We start from the raw sequence: 16,781 nt of genomic DNA, 5'->3' as shown, positions 1-16,781 counted from the left end.
TTGGAAGATGTTATTAAAGGTCACCCTTTCTAAAAATGTATTCCTTTTTATTAAAGAAAAAAGTGTTCTGATGGAGGCTATAAAAAAAATCAAACAATGAAGAAATGGATGTACCTTACTTTATGAAATATAGTTTGTCTCATTTGCCCGAATACATTGCTGTATGTGTCATCACGACCACTTTAAGGGTTGTCCTAATTTTTTCCCACATGACCATATGCATTTGTGTAAACTGACTCTTCTACTCCTGAACCACTACACACATGGTGGCGCCGTTTATTCAGTTTGACCCCAAAAGTCTCACACAGCTCAATGCACTCTACAAAACAGCCGCTGTAACTTTTGAGTGTTTTGTTGAATCATCACAAAATCTGGCAACACCCTTTTAGAGCACTGACAAGCACATTGATTGGTTGAAAATTATAGCTTCCAACTGGGGATTTAGCTACCAACTGCCCATAAGACATTGATCATTTGACTCATGATTACACAACTTCAGTGATATCTGTATTGCATGTATGCTGGTATGTCTACTGTACTTGGAACATTGAACCCAACGGGAGTGCCACAAATGTCATTTAGAGTCATGAAAAAACCCGATGGGTAATAATCGCACATAAACACACGTAAATGTTCATTTTGGAGCCAGTTCTGCTTTAGTTTATTTGTGTTCTATAATCAAACATCTAACTTGTGTTGTATGTGTACATGTTGTCACAATGTAAAACCTTCTTTGAAGAAGAACCAACAATGTCTTTTATGTTGCCAGACACTGAAGTTGATCCCAATGGCAGCTGGCTGGTTATGGACAAGGACAGGGAGGTTTGTGGGAATATTTTCTTTTCGATGAAAAATTCATCAGTGAGTGTATTGCAGTGTATTGTATTCTCACAATTGTATTGTGTATTTGTTGTAGGCTCAAATCTGCAACAAAGATAGATTGAGGAGAGCCGCACCGTGTTTTACAAACCGATACTACACAGACAAGAACGTCTTTTGTCGAAACTGCAAAAAAGTGGGCCATCTTTCCAAAAATTGCTCAGATTCCAAAGTCAGTTCCAGTCTCTGCACTTCAACACGTACAATGTAGTCACTGAGCATATTTGCACAACTAACTTTTGTCTTTTTTTAATTCTACAAAAGGCGACGCCTTGCTACCTTTGTGCCGATTCCAGCCACCTGGCCAATAATTGTCCCAATAAGCACTGCAACAACTGCGGCCTTCCTGGTCATCTTCACAAGTCCTGCAATGAGAGATCTTTCTATTACATGCAGTGCCATCGCTGCAACATGTGGGGACACTTATTTGATGTGAGTATACCTTGCTGTATGCTAAACATATACACTTGTCTTGATACTGTACAGTATATGTTTTTTTTTAGCCACATACTGTATAACCATATCACCATACTGTACATGGTAATGGTTTTATTTCATTTGAACATGCATCAGATTACAATTGAGTGCATCACATAATCAGTTCACGGTTCCACATGTCCAAAAGGAGTAGGAAGAAGCAAAGCTTATTAAATCCTACCCCTCCATTTGGCACTTTCACAATCAGTAACTGTTACATTTGTTCACTTCCTGCTTTCCATAATACAGTTTAAGGTTTTTTTTTTGTTTTTTTTTTTAATAATACACCTCGTACCGTATCTTTTCTCCTCATAACCACTTTCACAACTTTCTTACTAGCTACCCTCAGATCTCCAAGTCTGTCCCAGCAAACTAAGAAATACTTTTTGGAACCTTTTGTTGAAATTGCAGAGGAATCAATAGAAGTCAAAGTATAGCTTGTCAATGAAATAATCATAAATCATTGCCAACTGGAATGTGAATATACTACACAGTGAAAGCTCAGTGACAATCATCAGTATATACTGGTCGCCAGCCAATCACAGGGCACATATAGACAAACAACCATTCACACTCACATTCATACCTATGGACAATTTGGAGTCAATTAACCTAGCATGTTTTTGGAATGTGGGAGGAAAGCGGAGTACCCAAAGAAAACCCACTCATAGTGAGAACATGAAAACTCCACAGAGATGCCTGAGCGGAGAATCAAACCAACTCCTGACATGCTCAACACTCATCCACCATGCAGACTTGGTCATTAATCATTCATTCATTTTATACCGCTTATACTCACAAGCCTATCCCAGCTGTCTTTGGGCGAGAGGCGGGGTACACCCTGGACTGGCCGCCAGCCAATCACAGGGCACATATAGACAAACAACCATTCACACTCACATTCATACCTATGGACAATTTGGAGTCTCAAATTAACCGTGCATGTTTTTTGGAATGTGGGAGGAAACCGGACATGTAAATTCCACACAGAGATGGCCGAGGGTGGAATCGAACCCTGGTCTTCCTAGCTGTGAGGTCTGCGCGCTAACCACTAGACCACCGTGCCACCCGTCATTAATCATGATTAATTAATTAGAAAATTGATTCATCAGTTTTTCTTTTATTTCTGAACTTTTTTTCCCCTCTCTGTCGCCCACGTCTCCCTCTGTTCCACACACTTTCCCTCCGCGTAATAATGAGTGACCAAGGGTCAGCACACGCCGCTGTTCACATTAATTGATACACTTCAGCAATTACAGCCTAGTTATGTCTCCGCCATGCTGCATAATACCTGCCGTGTGTGCCAGTGTGCCCGTGTGTATGCGTCGGTGTGAGTTTGCTCAAACTGAAGGGTGAATCTAATGACCATCAATGACAATTATCCCACCGCAACATCCATTACTGTGCCCACTGCTGCTATAGCTCCACAGAGCTGGAAAATGCCTCACGCGTATGTAACCAGCCTGCTTGTGTCTCGATGTGCCTCACTTTCTTTTTTGCACTCCGTCAGTCAGTCATGTACTATGCTCTGTGTAATGGATGAGTAACCAGGTGAACACCAGAGGGAGACCAGGGCACGCACTGCACCCCACTCCCACACCACCTCATCTCACACTATGCCCATTTTTCTTACCTTTACACAAGATCTTCTATTTTTGTCCTCTCTCTTTTGCATACAGCTTGTGTGAAAGTTGGGCCAAAATTGTAATTAGGTTTCTTGAGAGACAGAACTTGGTTTTGTGGATTCAAATTGTGCATCTGTGTGTGTGTGTGTGTGTGTTTGTGTAAAATCGGGAGTCAGGTCTCCGTCCCCTGGGCCTTTCTGTGTCTCTCATTAAAGACAGACGGTTGACGGAGCGCAAGTGTGTCGCTCGCCTCGCCTGTCGCCCTCGACAACAACACACCACCCTGGCGGTCTGGAGGGAGAGAACAAACGTGGAAGGCGCGGGGGGGGGGGGGGGGGGTCTTTAAAAGAACGCTTGATGAGATGGAGGATGACACAGCTGTTGAAATCCATATTTATTTATCTTTGTGTCCAAATCGTACAACTGAAAAGCCATGCTGCTCTTATAGTTAAGTTTAAAGGCTGCACTTTAATCTGTGAAGAAATAAAAGTAAACATAAACCAATATTATGACGACTTGCACACGTATCTTATGAGCGAGTATCAGAATTGCATCTTTACAAAAAATAATGCTTAATTTTAATTGACACTACTATTAAGGTTAGTGTGTTTGCAGCCAGTAAAACCAAGGCATCCATTAACATGCAAGAAAAATACAGGCTCAACATAAACATTGACCATAATATTAACCAATAAAAAAGTAGGTACTAGATGCGACAAAACTCAAGGATTCTGCCAGATGTTTTTGCATGCATATGAAATATTTTGCCTTTAGGTTTGCCAATCAAATTGTGAAAAGAAATACATATTTTATTAAGATCGTGGTTTCAGCGGCATTCCTGGCGACCGGCTCTGTATGCTGCGTACGAGCCGTGAACTACCCCCTTTGTCCCCATTCAAATGGCAGCCTGCAGGCCATATCTGGTCCATGTAAGACATGACACCGGCCCATAAGTGCAGGTCAAATTGTCAATTGGTCAATTGTCCATAAGTAAGAATGTGAGTGTGAATGGTTGTTTGTGCCCTCTGATTGGCTGGTGACCAGTCCAGGGTGTACCCCGCCTCTCGCTTGAAGTCAGTCAGCTGGGATAGGCTCCAGCATACCCCCTGCTACCCTAGTGAGGATCATCAGCAGAGCATCTCCAGTCAGATAGAGGATCTTTGAGCAGTGTACAATATGGCAGGTTAGCATTTAGGGGCAAGGTTGTAACATACAATGTGTGATTAATTGGAAACAAGATATAACAATGTTTTTTGTTGTGGTTGTGGTTTGCAGTCTGCACTACTTTAGTCATAAGGTTGTCTAATATTTTTGATTCTATATGATGCCCAAAATGATCGAAACTGCCTTAAGTATAATACAGTGCAACCTTAACCACAATCATAAACATATTCATACTTTTGACACTAATCATTAGATTTGTAAAGGTTGAATTTGCCCTTGTATTGCTCCTTTTTTAGGTGTGCTGTGTATATATATCATTTCTCACAGTGCTCAAATCTATCTCTCAGTATTTCCACTCACTGGGTGTGTAAGTACAGTGAAGAAAATAAGTATTTGAACACCCTGCTATTTTGCTATTTCTCCCACTTAGAAATCATGGAGGGGTCTGAAATTTTCATCGTAGGTGCATGTCCACTGTGAGAGAGATAAACTAAAAAGAAAAATCCAGAAATCACAATGCATGATTTTTTAACAATTTATTTGTGTGATACAGCTGCAAATAAGTATTTGAACACCTGAGAAAATGAATGTTAATATTTGGTACAGTAGCCTTTGTTTGCTATTACAGAGGTCAAACGTTTCCTGTAGTTTTTCACCAGGTTTGCACACACTGCAGGAGGGATCTTGGCCCACTCCTCCACACAGATCTTCTCTAGATCAGTCAGGTTTCTGGGCTGTCGCTGAGAAACACGGAGTTTGAGCTCCCTCCAAAGATTTTCGATTGGGTTCAGGTCTGGAGACTGGCTGGGCCATGCTAGAACCTTGATATGCTTCTTACGGAGCCACTCCTTGGTTTTCCTGGCTGTGTGCTTCGGGTCGTTGTCGTGTTGGAAGACCCAGCCACGACCCATCTTCAATGCTCTGACAGAGGGAAGGAGGTTGTTCCCCAAAATCTCACAATACACGGCCCCAGTCATCCTCTCTTTAATGCAGTGCACTCGTCCTGTCCCATGTGCAGAAAAACACCCCCAAAGCATGATGCTACCACCCCCATGCTTCACAGTAGGGATGGTGTTCTTCGGATTGTACTCTTCATTCTTCTTCCTCCAAACACGCTTATTGGAATTATGACCAAAAAGTTCTATTTTGGTCTCATCTGACCATAAAACTTTCTCCCATGACTCCTCTGTATCATCCAAATGGTCATATGCAAACTTAAGACGGGCCTTGACATGTGCTGGTTTAAGCAGGGGAACCTTTCGTGCCATGCATGATTTCACATCATGACGTCTTAGTGTATTACCTACAGTAACCTTGGAAACGGTGGTCCCAGCTCTTTTCAGGTCATTGACCAAGTCCTGTCGTGTAGTTCTGGGCTGATTCCTCACCTTTCTTAGAATCATTGAGACCCCACGAGGTGATATCTTGCATGGGGCTCCACTCCGATTGAGATTGACCGTCATGTTTAGCTTCTTCCATTTTCTAATGATAGCTCCAACAGTGGACCTTTTTTCACCAAGCTGCTTGGTAATTGCTCCGTAGCCCTTTCCAGCCTTGTGGAGGTGTACAATTTTGTCTCTGGTGTCTTTGGACAGCTCTTTGGTCTTCGCCATGTTACAAGTTAAAGTCTTACTGATTGTATGGGGTGGACAGGTGTCTTTATGCAGCTAACGACCTCAAACAGGTGCATCTGATTCAGGATGATACATGGAGTGCAGGTGGACTTCTAATGGGCAGACTAACAGGTCTTTCAGGGTCAGAATTCTAGATGATACACAGGTGTTCAAATACTTATTTGCAGCTGTATCACACAAATAAATTGTTAAAAAATCATGCATTGTGATTTCTGGATTTTTCTTTTTAGTTTATCTCTCTCACAGTGGACATGCACCTACGATGAAAATTTCAGACCCCTCCATGATTTCTAAGTGGGAGAAATAGCAAAATAGCAGGGTGTTCAAATACTTATTTTCTTCACTGTAGATAAATCCTGTTGCCTGCAGCAAGTGCGGCATTTTCAATTTCCCAGCGGAAAGCAGTAGCAGTTGAGAGAGGCTGTCGGAATGCAATGGGAACAGCGTGCCAAAGCCCCGGAGATAATGCTTTAACCACACCAGGCTTGAGCGACAAGCTGACGGCGTGCAACCGTAGAGGGACCGCAGGCGGCGAAGGTTGACAAACAGGAGGAGGATGCTCGGTGGAAAAGGGCAAAGACAACAGAGCCTATTTAGTGTCATGTACATGCCGGACATTCACATAAGTGGTCAATGTAGCAACATGCACCATTGCGGGCACACTGGGCCAGATTTGCTCAAGGGCACCTCAGCGATTGACATATATGCCTTTTGGGGTAAATTAACATGAGACACTTCGGACATAGACAGGGAGCACAATCTTAATGAATAACCACTGGTGCTTTATGTGTGTGTGTGGTAGTATTTCATTAAAAACTCTTAATTATGTACATTTTCTCTTTGCAGGCCTGTCCTGAGATCTGGAGACAATACCACATCACAGTGAGTTTCATAAATTCATTCCCTCTTTGTTCATACAGTGTAGCTAACCAAAATATTACAGAAACCACATTGCAAACAAGCACAGTTGTACACCACAGAACTGCAGTTTTAAGTCAAGTATATTTATATAGCCCTTAACCACAAAAGGCCTGGCAGGGTGGCAACAAGAGACGATAGACGACATCCCCTGATCTGAACCCCTGTCAAGTGGGCAACATATGACACAATATCAGAACATACAACGTAAATTCAAGTTCTTTTCATTTTCTTCTATTCCGTAATTGTTTTGTGGTATGGTGAGCATCTTTTTCACAGCCAATCGCAGTCAAAACTCTTTTAATTATAGTGATTTCATAGGTGAGTTTTTTTTGTAAATTAGCCATAGCATGCTTTCTCCAGAACAGAATGCAGTAGTATTGTCTGTAAATACCAAGTTTAAGTCTTTTGTAATTTGTATATGTAGAAGTTAAACACACGTGGCCCTAGTATTGACCCAAGGGGTACAGCACATGATACAGTAAAGTCTCGTTATATCGATATCGGTTAAAACGAATTACTACTTATTACGATACTATTTTCATTTCCCGGCAAATTTCTAGTCTTTTATGATATAATTAGCTCCGTTAGTACGATACACGGTTATTATGATAATCCGGTTACTACGATGCCCTTTTCATCTCCTGCCAGCCAATTTGGTCTGCTTATATCGATACAAAAGCAGCTTAAATCAATCTTTGCTTAAGGATTTCAATACCAAAAAAGAACACGGCGAACGGCTGCTTCCAGTCAACTTTATTTTTCACACTTCCACCACCAGAGTGCAGCACACACAGCGGAAAACACCCGTCCCTCGCGCCTACCCCTCCGGGTGGCAACACCTTCCCTATCGATAGTTCCGGGGTGAATTATGTCCCGGTAACCGGTAATCACTACAGCGTAAGTTTATTTTTATTTACTGTAGTACAACATTTATTGTAGTACAAAAGCATGCTAGATACGCAATCCATGAACTCAAGGAGAAAATTACATGCTATATCAAAGATCCGCCCACTTTTAATGCAGTTCGGCGCAGGATCGGATATATGGATAGTCCGGTTATATCGGTATTTTTTCCGACTCCCGAGAATATCGATATAACGAGACTTTACTGTATATTGCAGACGTATTCTCCTAGCATCTCATATTGCTTCTTGTTTCTCAAGTAGTACTGTACATCCTCTACTTATTATTCTAAAAGGTGTCGGAAAAGTTGATGTTGAGGTTGCATTCAGGACTAGTTCACACAAATGACAGGAAGTCATAGTACATGACAGGAAGATTATGCGTGCCTGAAATTTTTAACATTTCAAAATTTTCTTTGCACACTGGTACGCATCCATGTACAGTTTACTCATAGTACTTCACACCTGTTTACAACTAATTTACTCTTTGGCAAGCAAAATTGCATAAAAGTGCAGTGACAACATTGTGCAAGTGTCAATGTGGTTCAAATGTGCGTCATAGTGAGTATTGGGTGTAATGTGTAAACGGGTTTGAATTTAAATCACATGGGCTACATGTCTACAGAGAGCTTGTGTGTGGGCGTGCTTATCCAAAATCTGAAAAGAGAACTACTTTTTTAAGCTGTGTGTGTGTGTGTGTGTGTGTGTGTGTGTGTGTGTGTATAGGCAAGGGGGTGATATAGACCTCAGCCTAAGAGAAAAGAGCAGCTTGTTTGTCAATTAAAAGACGTGATAAAGCATGAAATGGGCTGCCAACGCCACACGGGACAAGCGAGTGAGAAACAGACAAGAAGTGTGTGTATTTGCATACATCTCACTGTGCACTTTGTGTGTGTGTGTGTGTGTGTGTGTGTGTGTGTGTGTATGCATGCTGGGGGAGTTCTGTCACTCTCCTCTATGGAGATTAATTAGCAGGGGCTGTCTAATGAAAAGGCAGCATCGTTAGCGCAGCAGAGGGAGGAGGGACCGGGATAGCTAAAGTTCCTGGGGAGATGCCAGCTTGGAAATACCGTTTTAAGTTTAATGTTAGCGCTTTAGGATGGGATGTCCTCTGCTCTGGTGCACGTTCACACAGAACCACAACCACGAAAGAGTCACGCAAGACGATGCAGCCATTGTATGCAGGTGTGTGTTTGTGTGATGGCGTGTTTTAACGGGTGGTGGATTGTGACCCAAGTCTAATTGAAGTATTTAAGCCATTTAAGCATAGGGAACAGAAGGTCGTTACACATCCAAACTGGCGTGGGGTTTAGGCGGTCGGGGGGGGGGCCCGGGGTCTGCATAAACGCATCAAAACAACACACACCAACACACCCATGCATACACGGGAGCCTCCTTCTGGTTAAGACAGCCTCATTTTATTCATGATGCTGCTTATGACCCTGAACTCCCCAATGTTGAGAAAGTGTGTGTGTGTGTGTTCGTTTTGGGAGTTGTGACTCTGTCACCTTCCACTGGGCTCAGCCAGGTGTGAAAAGGCATTCTGTCAGACCTCCCTGCTTCTGGTCCTTCATGTGTGTGTGTGCGTGCGTGCCTGCGTGCTGCCTTATGTGTGTGTGTATTCGTGCAAGCCTCTGTTGATCTTCCATGAGTATGTGTGTTGTCTTGACTGCACCTGGCCCTCAACTAACAAACTCCTCCAAACCACACAGTGTTGACCACAACACCCTGTGGGGTTTACTGAGAACATACTGTAAGATACTTCCACACGCACACACACAACAAACCTACATTGGGAAGCTTTTGGCGCAAATTATTTCTGAATAAATGATTACATAATAATAATGAGTTATTTTTCTCTCTTACTTGTGCTTTATCGCACACTAATTTTAGATTGTATCAAACGATCCACATTGAGGTGCAAAAAATTCTGCTTTGATAGAAAATAGTAAGAAATAATACAAAAATATTCTACTCAAGTAAAGTGCAGTTACTTTACTGCTGATATTCTATTCTAAGTAGAAGTAGAAAGTAAAACTTACTAATGACTGCTGTGTACTTCAAAAAAGTTGTAGTGTAGTAGTTGTCTCCAACTTGTGCTGCGAAAATACAATACATCATCATTATGCCTGCGGAATTTACCGCCAGAATTAGAATTAAACAACTGATAAGAATTAAAGTAAGTACTTGAAGTACTTTAAGAAGTGCAAACACATAAGACGTACCACATGACCACATCTCTGGTGTTCATTGACACTGTCGGTGAATGTATACGATTGTGTTTGGAGTTCTTATTGTACATGTGTGCCTAATGTTGTGGCCGGTTGGAATGGTAGAATACACGTTAAAAAAAATACACGTTGACATTTTCTTCATTTAGCAAAATATAAGTTAGTAGCAACATGTCACGGTAAGGGTTCAATATCCTGCACAATTGGCACATCGGAGCCATTGAGATCCTGCATTTTTCTGCCTTTACAGCAAAAGGAGTATATTTCTGTGACTGTGACAAACATTTGAGACATATTTGCCCAAAAAATTGAATGGCAGGAAAACACATGAAACAGAACTAAGAGAAAAGAGCTTGTACAAATGTGGAGTACAATTAGGTATTTAAGAAAGGGTGGACAGGAAACAGAGGTTAGGCAGGTATGGTGAATGGCTCTGAAAAAGGCCATACCACAGTTTGAAGGACGGGCGGATTTGATACATGTAAAAATCATGCATAAATGCACACACACACACACACATAAACAACCACTGTCACTTCCTGTCAATTTGCCAGGACCCTGCTATGAGAGGACTGGAGCGCCCCCTTGTGGCTGCTGCCCCAAATGAACACTTCCAAATAGTTATCAGAATGTAAAAGGAAATTCACAAAAATGAAGACAACCATTTCCTTGCAGCCTATAAGTTAGTCATTTATCCTTTTGATAACATACAGACGGGGCTCTATAGTGACTTTTAGTATCTTGTCCTTAGCAGGAATATCTGAATGAAGGACAGAAAGATAAAAGGGACAGTATGGGTGCAGCTCATTGCTGGAGCAATATCAGCTTGAGAGCATTGATTGGACTCCACTTAGTTAGCAGTGGTGACACCTCTACGTGTGTGTTTATCGATTGCTACCTCTTGTCCGCGGCAGCACATCTTCTTGGTGGAATCTGTGTGTTTCTGTGTGTGTGTGTGCATTGATTTCTTCCCTCAGGACATGGTGTGAGCATGTGTTTTGTGTGTATGTGGCAGTGTGTTCACTCCAAAAAGCTGTTCTTGGCCTTTTTATTTCTTATTTTGTTACCAAACAGGATTTCTTTGCCCCGTGTATGTCATTTTTATGCCGCTTGCTTGCTCTTTTATTCCCAGCAAACAACTCAGATGAAAAGAAGTCTTGATAAAGTAGTGTTATGTTCAAACGCATACATTTCAAATTGCACATTTTAAACTTTGAAATGTAAAACTTTGCAATACTCAGTGTGGTCTAAATTAAATAGTTTATGCCGCCATTATATGTTTTAATTTAAAAATATATATATAGTTAATACTATTAAATGAACTCTAAGTCGCATCCACACTGTGCTGCATTAGTAAATAGTTTCATCAATGGATAACTGCACATAAACATGCACATAAGTTTGTCGTCCTCATCTAGACTTCTGACAAAGTGGAATTACATGTGTCATTTTTTTCTGTAAACATATAATGAGGAAGTGTAAAGTACCTCCCCACATGTAAAAGTTTCCAAAATGTACTACGCCGCTGGGAACTTCCATCCATCCATTTTCTAAGCCGCTTATCCTCACAAGGGTTGTAGGGGTATGCTGGAGCCTATCCCAGCTGACTTAAGGCAAGAGGTGGGGTACACTCTGGACTTGTCGCCAGCCAATTGGATGTCTTCCTGGCATGACATCACAGCTCAAGGGGTCTTAATTATACATTTATTGACTTAAATCTAAGAAATGCATATATGTACTGTATTTTATGAATTAAGGATAACCTTTTTAAATATCTGGGAGCTTTAGATACCACATATTTTTTATTTTTGTATTTTTACTGTGTATCATTTAAATAATAAAATAATTTGCTGTTACTTTCAGCGGCAAGCACTGAATTCCCTCCCAGTTAGTGGCTTTATAGCGCTGCTTAACGGTCAATCAGTGAACTGCACCCAGTACAAAAAAGCACTATTGAAACATTTCATTATTTCTAAGTGCACTATTTTCTAGTAACATGAGTATTAGCTATTTAAGTGGAATATATTTGCTGTAATTTTCAGAGATTATTTGGATGTGAGAATTTTGTTGGATACATTGTTGTAGTCAAAAAGTGTTTTCAAAGTAAACGGAATCAAGCCTGTTAAGCAATTATGCTTATATTCCACAGAAAGACTATTGTATTTATATTGCGTGACAGAAAACACCCTGGCCAGATGTTGCCACTGCATGTACTCTGCATTACGGTCCAGTATTTGCATGCTCTCTTAGTACATGGGAATGTACTTACACACACACACACACACACACGTATAGAAAGGTGCTGTGTTATCAGAGGTTTTGCAGGCTTTGCAGGTCATTGTGCCTTTCCGCTTAGCTGGATGGTTTCGATTTTTGTTGTGTGTAAGCGGGAAGGCGTGTGTTTTGTGTGAAGGTGAATGGCGGAGATGTCGAAACAGGGATTTAATATCCTAACTGGGGTGCAATACATGAACTTTGTCGGTATATGCACAGTACATACTTGTGGAGTAATATCGTTTAGTGTACTGTGTTTATTAAGCAAAACCTACAAGCTTCAAAACAAGGGTAATTCATAAAATGTATGTACTAGGTTTGAATAACTGCATTCTGCAGCGTAACACAACTTCTGGTCACTGCCATTGGTAACGGAGTGTTGCCATTAATGTTATGAAATGTTAACTCACATCTATTTAACTCTACATATGTGCAAAGAGGCATGTTCCCACACACACACACACACACACACTCTCACTCACTACCAGTGAGAGTCTGTTTTGGTATGAGCCCAACAGTCTTGTGTTGTGAAGCTGTTCTCTATGATAAAGCATGCAGGGTCGGTCCCTTGTGGGCCCAGTAACATATGCAAACCTCTCCCAAATGCTGCAATAACATATGCAAAACAGCACTACTGTCCCCAGCCTCCTTGTTCCCGCCCCCCTCTCGCTCTCGCTCTCACACACACACACAAGCCTATATTGTGTGTGTATCTGTGTGTGTCGTCTGTAACAGTCTAAGCTTTGTGTTGGCCGAAGGATTATCACGGCTTTGCCACCAGCAGCCAAGCAAGGACCTGAGGAAAGCGGGGCTTAAAAAGACACAGTGTTGTAGTGTCCAGACAACTGTGGCAAAACACACTTTGTGTGTATGTGCTACGGAGAAAGTGTTCGTGTTCGTGTTTGTGTGGTATGTGTGTGTGTGTGTGCGCTTGCATTTAAGGCCACGGTTGACTGCTTGGTTGTGTCAACACAGCGGAGCCCTTAGGACCTTCTTGTACAACCTTCTATCCACACCCGGCCTTGAACTGTGTGTTTCGCTTTCCCTAAGCACACTTCTCTTTTGACTGAGTAACTTAAGTAACACTACTCCACGCCATCTCCTCATGTCTCGGCTGGAAGTGGATCACAGCCGGCCTTCTTGGCGTCCTTGCACTCAGACTTCCATCTGCCCTTTCATGCACAGAGACATGTTGCGTAAATGTAACCATTGAACTGTTGAGGTAGCGGAAACCCTCAACCAAAAGTGAAAACAAAGTTAATCTATCTGCAGTATTTCATTCATTCATTCATTTTCTACCGCTTTTCCTCACGAGGGTCACGCGGGGGGGGGGGGGGGGGGGGGGGGGCTGGAGAGGCGGGGTACACCCCGGACTGGTCGCCAGCCAATCACAGGGCACATACGTGTATAGACAAACAACCATTCACACTCACATTCATACCTATGGACAATTTGGAGTCGCCAATTAACCTAGCATGTTTTTGGAATGTGGGAGGAAACCGGAGAAAACCCACGCATGCACGGGGAGAACATGCAAACTCCACACAGAGATGGCCGAGGGTGGAATTGAACCCTGGTCTTTTAGCTGTGAGGTCTGCGCGCTAACCACTCGACCACCATGCCGCTAATTGCTTTTATTAGCCATTTAAATCAATGAGCTTTAATGCAGTGTTGTGTTGTTACTTCAGGTTTAATAAAAGCAACTTTTTGTAGGATATATAAGAGAAAGTGAAGTACACCAAAATGATCCACCTCTCACAAGCCATATGCTGGGCGTGTGTGTGTGTGGGGGGGGTCCTTCAGTTAAATAACATTGTAAGAGACACACACACAGAGATACTTCCTGAGCGTTCATTCATTGTGTCTATGTGCTGGATCCTAGCAGGATGAGATAACACAAGCCCAAGGTCAGAGTGGGGGCCATGGAGGAAGACCAATAGCCAATTTACATGAAAGATGAATAGGAAGAGGAGTCGGGCGGATGGAAGGTTGAGACGACGAGGACTGTGATCTCTGTATGTGTAATGTGTATTTGTGTGTATGTGTGTGTGTGTGTGTGTGTTGGTGGGTGGGTGGGTGGGTGTACACGCAAGAGGTCTGTGATCTCCTGGCCTTTGTGATGGAGATGGGCCCGGCCGGTCTGACCCGATAATGACGCGACGCTCTAATAGCATTCATCCTTTCTACCGCAAAACTACTCAAGCGTTAAAGAGAGAGGGAGAGGAGGAGGAGGAGGAGGAAGCGGGGGCGGGGGGGTGCATGGTTGGGGAAGAGGTGAGGGGAGGCTAACCTTAGCTAAACTATGTTTAAGAAATTACGTTTGGCACAAATCATTTGTAATCTTGGAATCAAGGAGGAAATGAGGGGGGCACCTTTAGTGCATATGCGTGTGTATGTCTGTGTGTGTGTGTGTGTGTGTGTGTGTGTGCGTGCAAGACATCAGTAAATACACTGTGACTGTGTCTCTTCTCTCCCTCTTTATCAGTGTATATTTGTTGTGCTTACTGGAGCATGCATGCCTTTCAGAGGCCTAGCCCAACGGGAACAGGACCCCATGACACACACACACACACACACACACACACAGGCACACATGCACACACTTATCATACGGGTCATTAAAGTCGTCTACCTATAGCTGTGGTAATCAGCAGTTTATATCTGCGGTCATATTCACCACAGAGGCTGGTATCAATAGACCGCATGGGAATGGTGGGAGAGAAGTGAAAAATGAAACTATATTGTATCCATTAGGCTTTTTTTTTTCAAATAATGTGTATATAGTAATTCAGTTTTTATCCATATGTTCCAGATATTAGTCCGCCGAACACCAAATCATATAAAACAGAACCAATGTAAATACAATTTGATACAGACACAAAAAAAATGTTAATACAGTAAACCTCGGATATATCGGACTCGGATATATCGGAAATTCGCTCACAACGGACAGATAAAAAAGAAACGATTTTTCTGTAATGCATTTCCAATAAAAATTCATTGCATATATCGGATTTTTTATAACAGATTTCGCCTATTTCGGACAAAATCTCCAGTCCCGTTCCAATTTCCCTCGCATATATCGGATGGCCGCATCGTGTCTTTCTCCTGGCTACAGATTTAGGACAAATATAAAAGTGAGTGACATCAATAATACTAGCACAGCAGTGAATGAGATCTTAACCTCACTATTGGAAATAACGTAGGCCTGACGGGCGTAACAGGGCCTAGCTTAATTAACAATTTGTTATGCTCAGAGTCCAATAAAGTTACATTCTCATTACCTTACGTCTCTTTTCATTGCCCAGTCCAGGTACATTGGAAACATAGTCAAGGAAGTGCCTTTTTATAACGGATAAAATCCAATATATGCGTAAAACGGACATTTTCCGGTATACGCATATAATGGTTTCGCTTATATCGGACAAAACCAGTGGGAACAATTGAATCCGATATATCCGAGGTTTACTGTATAACACTTTTCATATTCTACGAAAACCGGGGTACTTCTGTGTTGTATATCATTTTAATGTCAATGTTAATTTTAATCTTCAATTGTGTTCTTCTGTACTCAGACCAAACAGGGTCCACCTGTAAAGAAGAAAGGGAAGGACCATGATCAAAGACCTGCCTACTGCTACAACTGCTCTAGTAAAAAACACTTTGGCCACGTGAGTAATAACCAAGATATTGTATAAATAAATTTAAAAGTTTAAAAGTTTCTGCCAAATGTATGATAAAATCCACAAATTTGTTGTCTACAAACATGTATTTCTTCTTCGACCGTATTTTTGTTGTTGTGGTTTAGGTTTTAGAGGTGTAGAGCTGCACCACGTCACAGTGAGAGCTGCTGCATTGGAACTATTACCGCAATAATAAACCTATAATCTGTCAGACCATGCCAAAATTGAACATTATTATTTTTATAAAGGCAGAATTTGCAATCCAATTTTGTACACATTTATCGTAAATACTAGGGTTGTAACGATTGATGTATTCATAAATCAGACGTTTCGGTATGGAACCAGAGGCGAACCTCATGGTGCACATAAGTACCTTGCATCATAGTCACATGTCTCTGTAAACAAATAGTGCAAATCAGGCATTCACTAACAGGAGTCATGGCTAAGGATGATGCCAAGGAAAAAAACTTCTTTGATGTCATTTGTTTGGGAACACTACGCCTTGAAATGTGTTGAAATATGTAAAAAAGACAAAGACAGTTGGATAAGATGGCGGCAGTGTGCTGTTATTGTTCAGTAGAGATGAGGAACGGGGCTCCAAGCTGGAACTGTTGATGCTGCTCTTTAGGCAATGAGCAACTGCAATTTCCTGTCAACTGTCCAAGCTGTTAACTGTAGCAGTTGGCTGCACTTTCCTCTTTTTTGAGAATGTTATTTACTAGAGAATTACCTGCTTAGTAGATTGCATTTTTAATGCTACATTTAAAAATCATCAAAACTGCAAAACACTCTGTTTTGCATTTTGTTCCCTTACTGTACCAATGAATGATGACCAGGTCTGTGACCTTCAACCAAAGTACTTACCAAAGCATGATTATGGTGTATAATAATACTACAAATGACCATAAATGTTGTTAATTATGGTAGAGGTATTAATTGGCCTATACTGCAATGAGGACAGTATGTTCATTGTAAGCAAGCAATAATTGGA

General features: G+C 41.7%; 1 protein-coding gene across 2 annotated transcripts in view; it reads left to right on the top strand.

The window, feature by feature from the left end:
• The window catches only part of zcchc7 (zinc finger, CCHC domain containing 7), a 42,604-nt gene that overhangs the window by 23,592 nt on the left and 2,231 nt on the right, over positions 1–16,781 (top strand). For both annotated transcript variants that reach the window (XM_058081755.2, XM_078793265.1), the window contains exons 4-8: positions 770–822; positions 917–1,051; positions 1,144–1,311; positions 6,626–6,661; positions 15,683–15,778. In XM_058081755.2, the coding sequence (XP_057937738.2) occupies positions 770–822; positions 917–1,051; positions 1,144–1,311; positions 6,626–6,661; positions 15,683–15,778 (488 nt within the window). The remainder of the gene's footprint in view (positions 1–769; positions 823–916; positions 1,052–1,143; positions 1,312–6,625; positions 6,662–15,682; positions 15,779–16,781) is intronic.

The sequence above is a fragment of the Doryrhamphus excisus genome, linkage group LG9 (genome assembly GCF_037039965.1).
Source record: "Doryrhamphus excisus strain RoL-2023G ecotype Guam linkage group LG9, RoL_Dexc_Guam_v1.1, whole genome shotgun sequence".
Lineage (NCBI taxonomy): Eukaryota > Metazoa > Chordata > Actinopteri > Syngnathiformes > Syngnathidae > Doryrhamphus > Doryrhamphus excisus.
The sequence above is the reverse complement of the archived record's forward strand: the minus strand, read 5'-3'. Positions and strand labels throughout refer to the sequence as shown.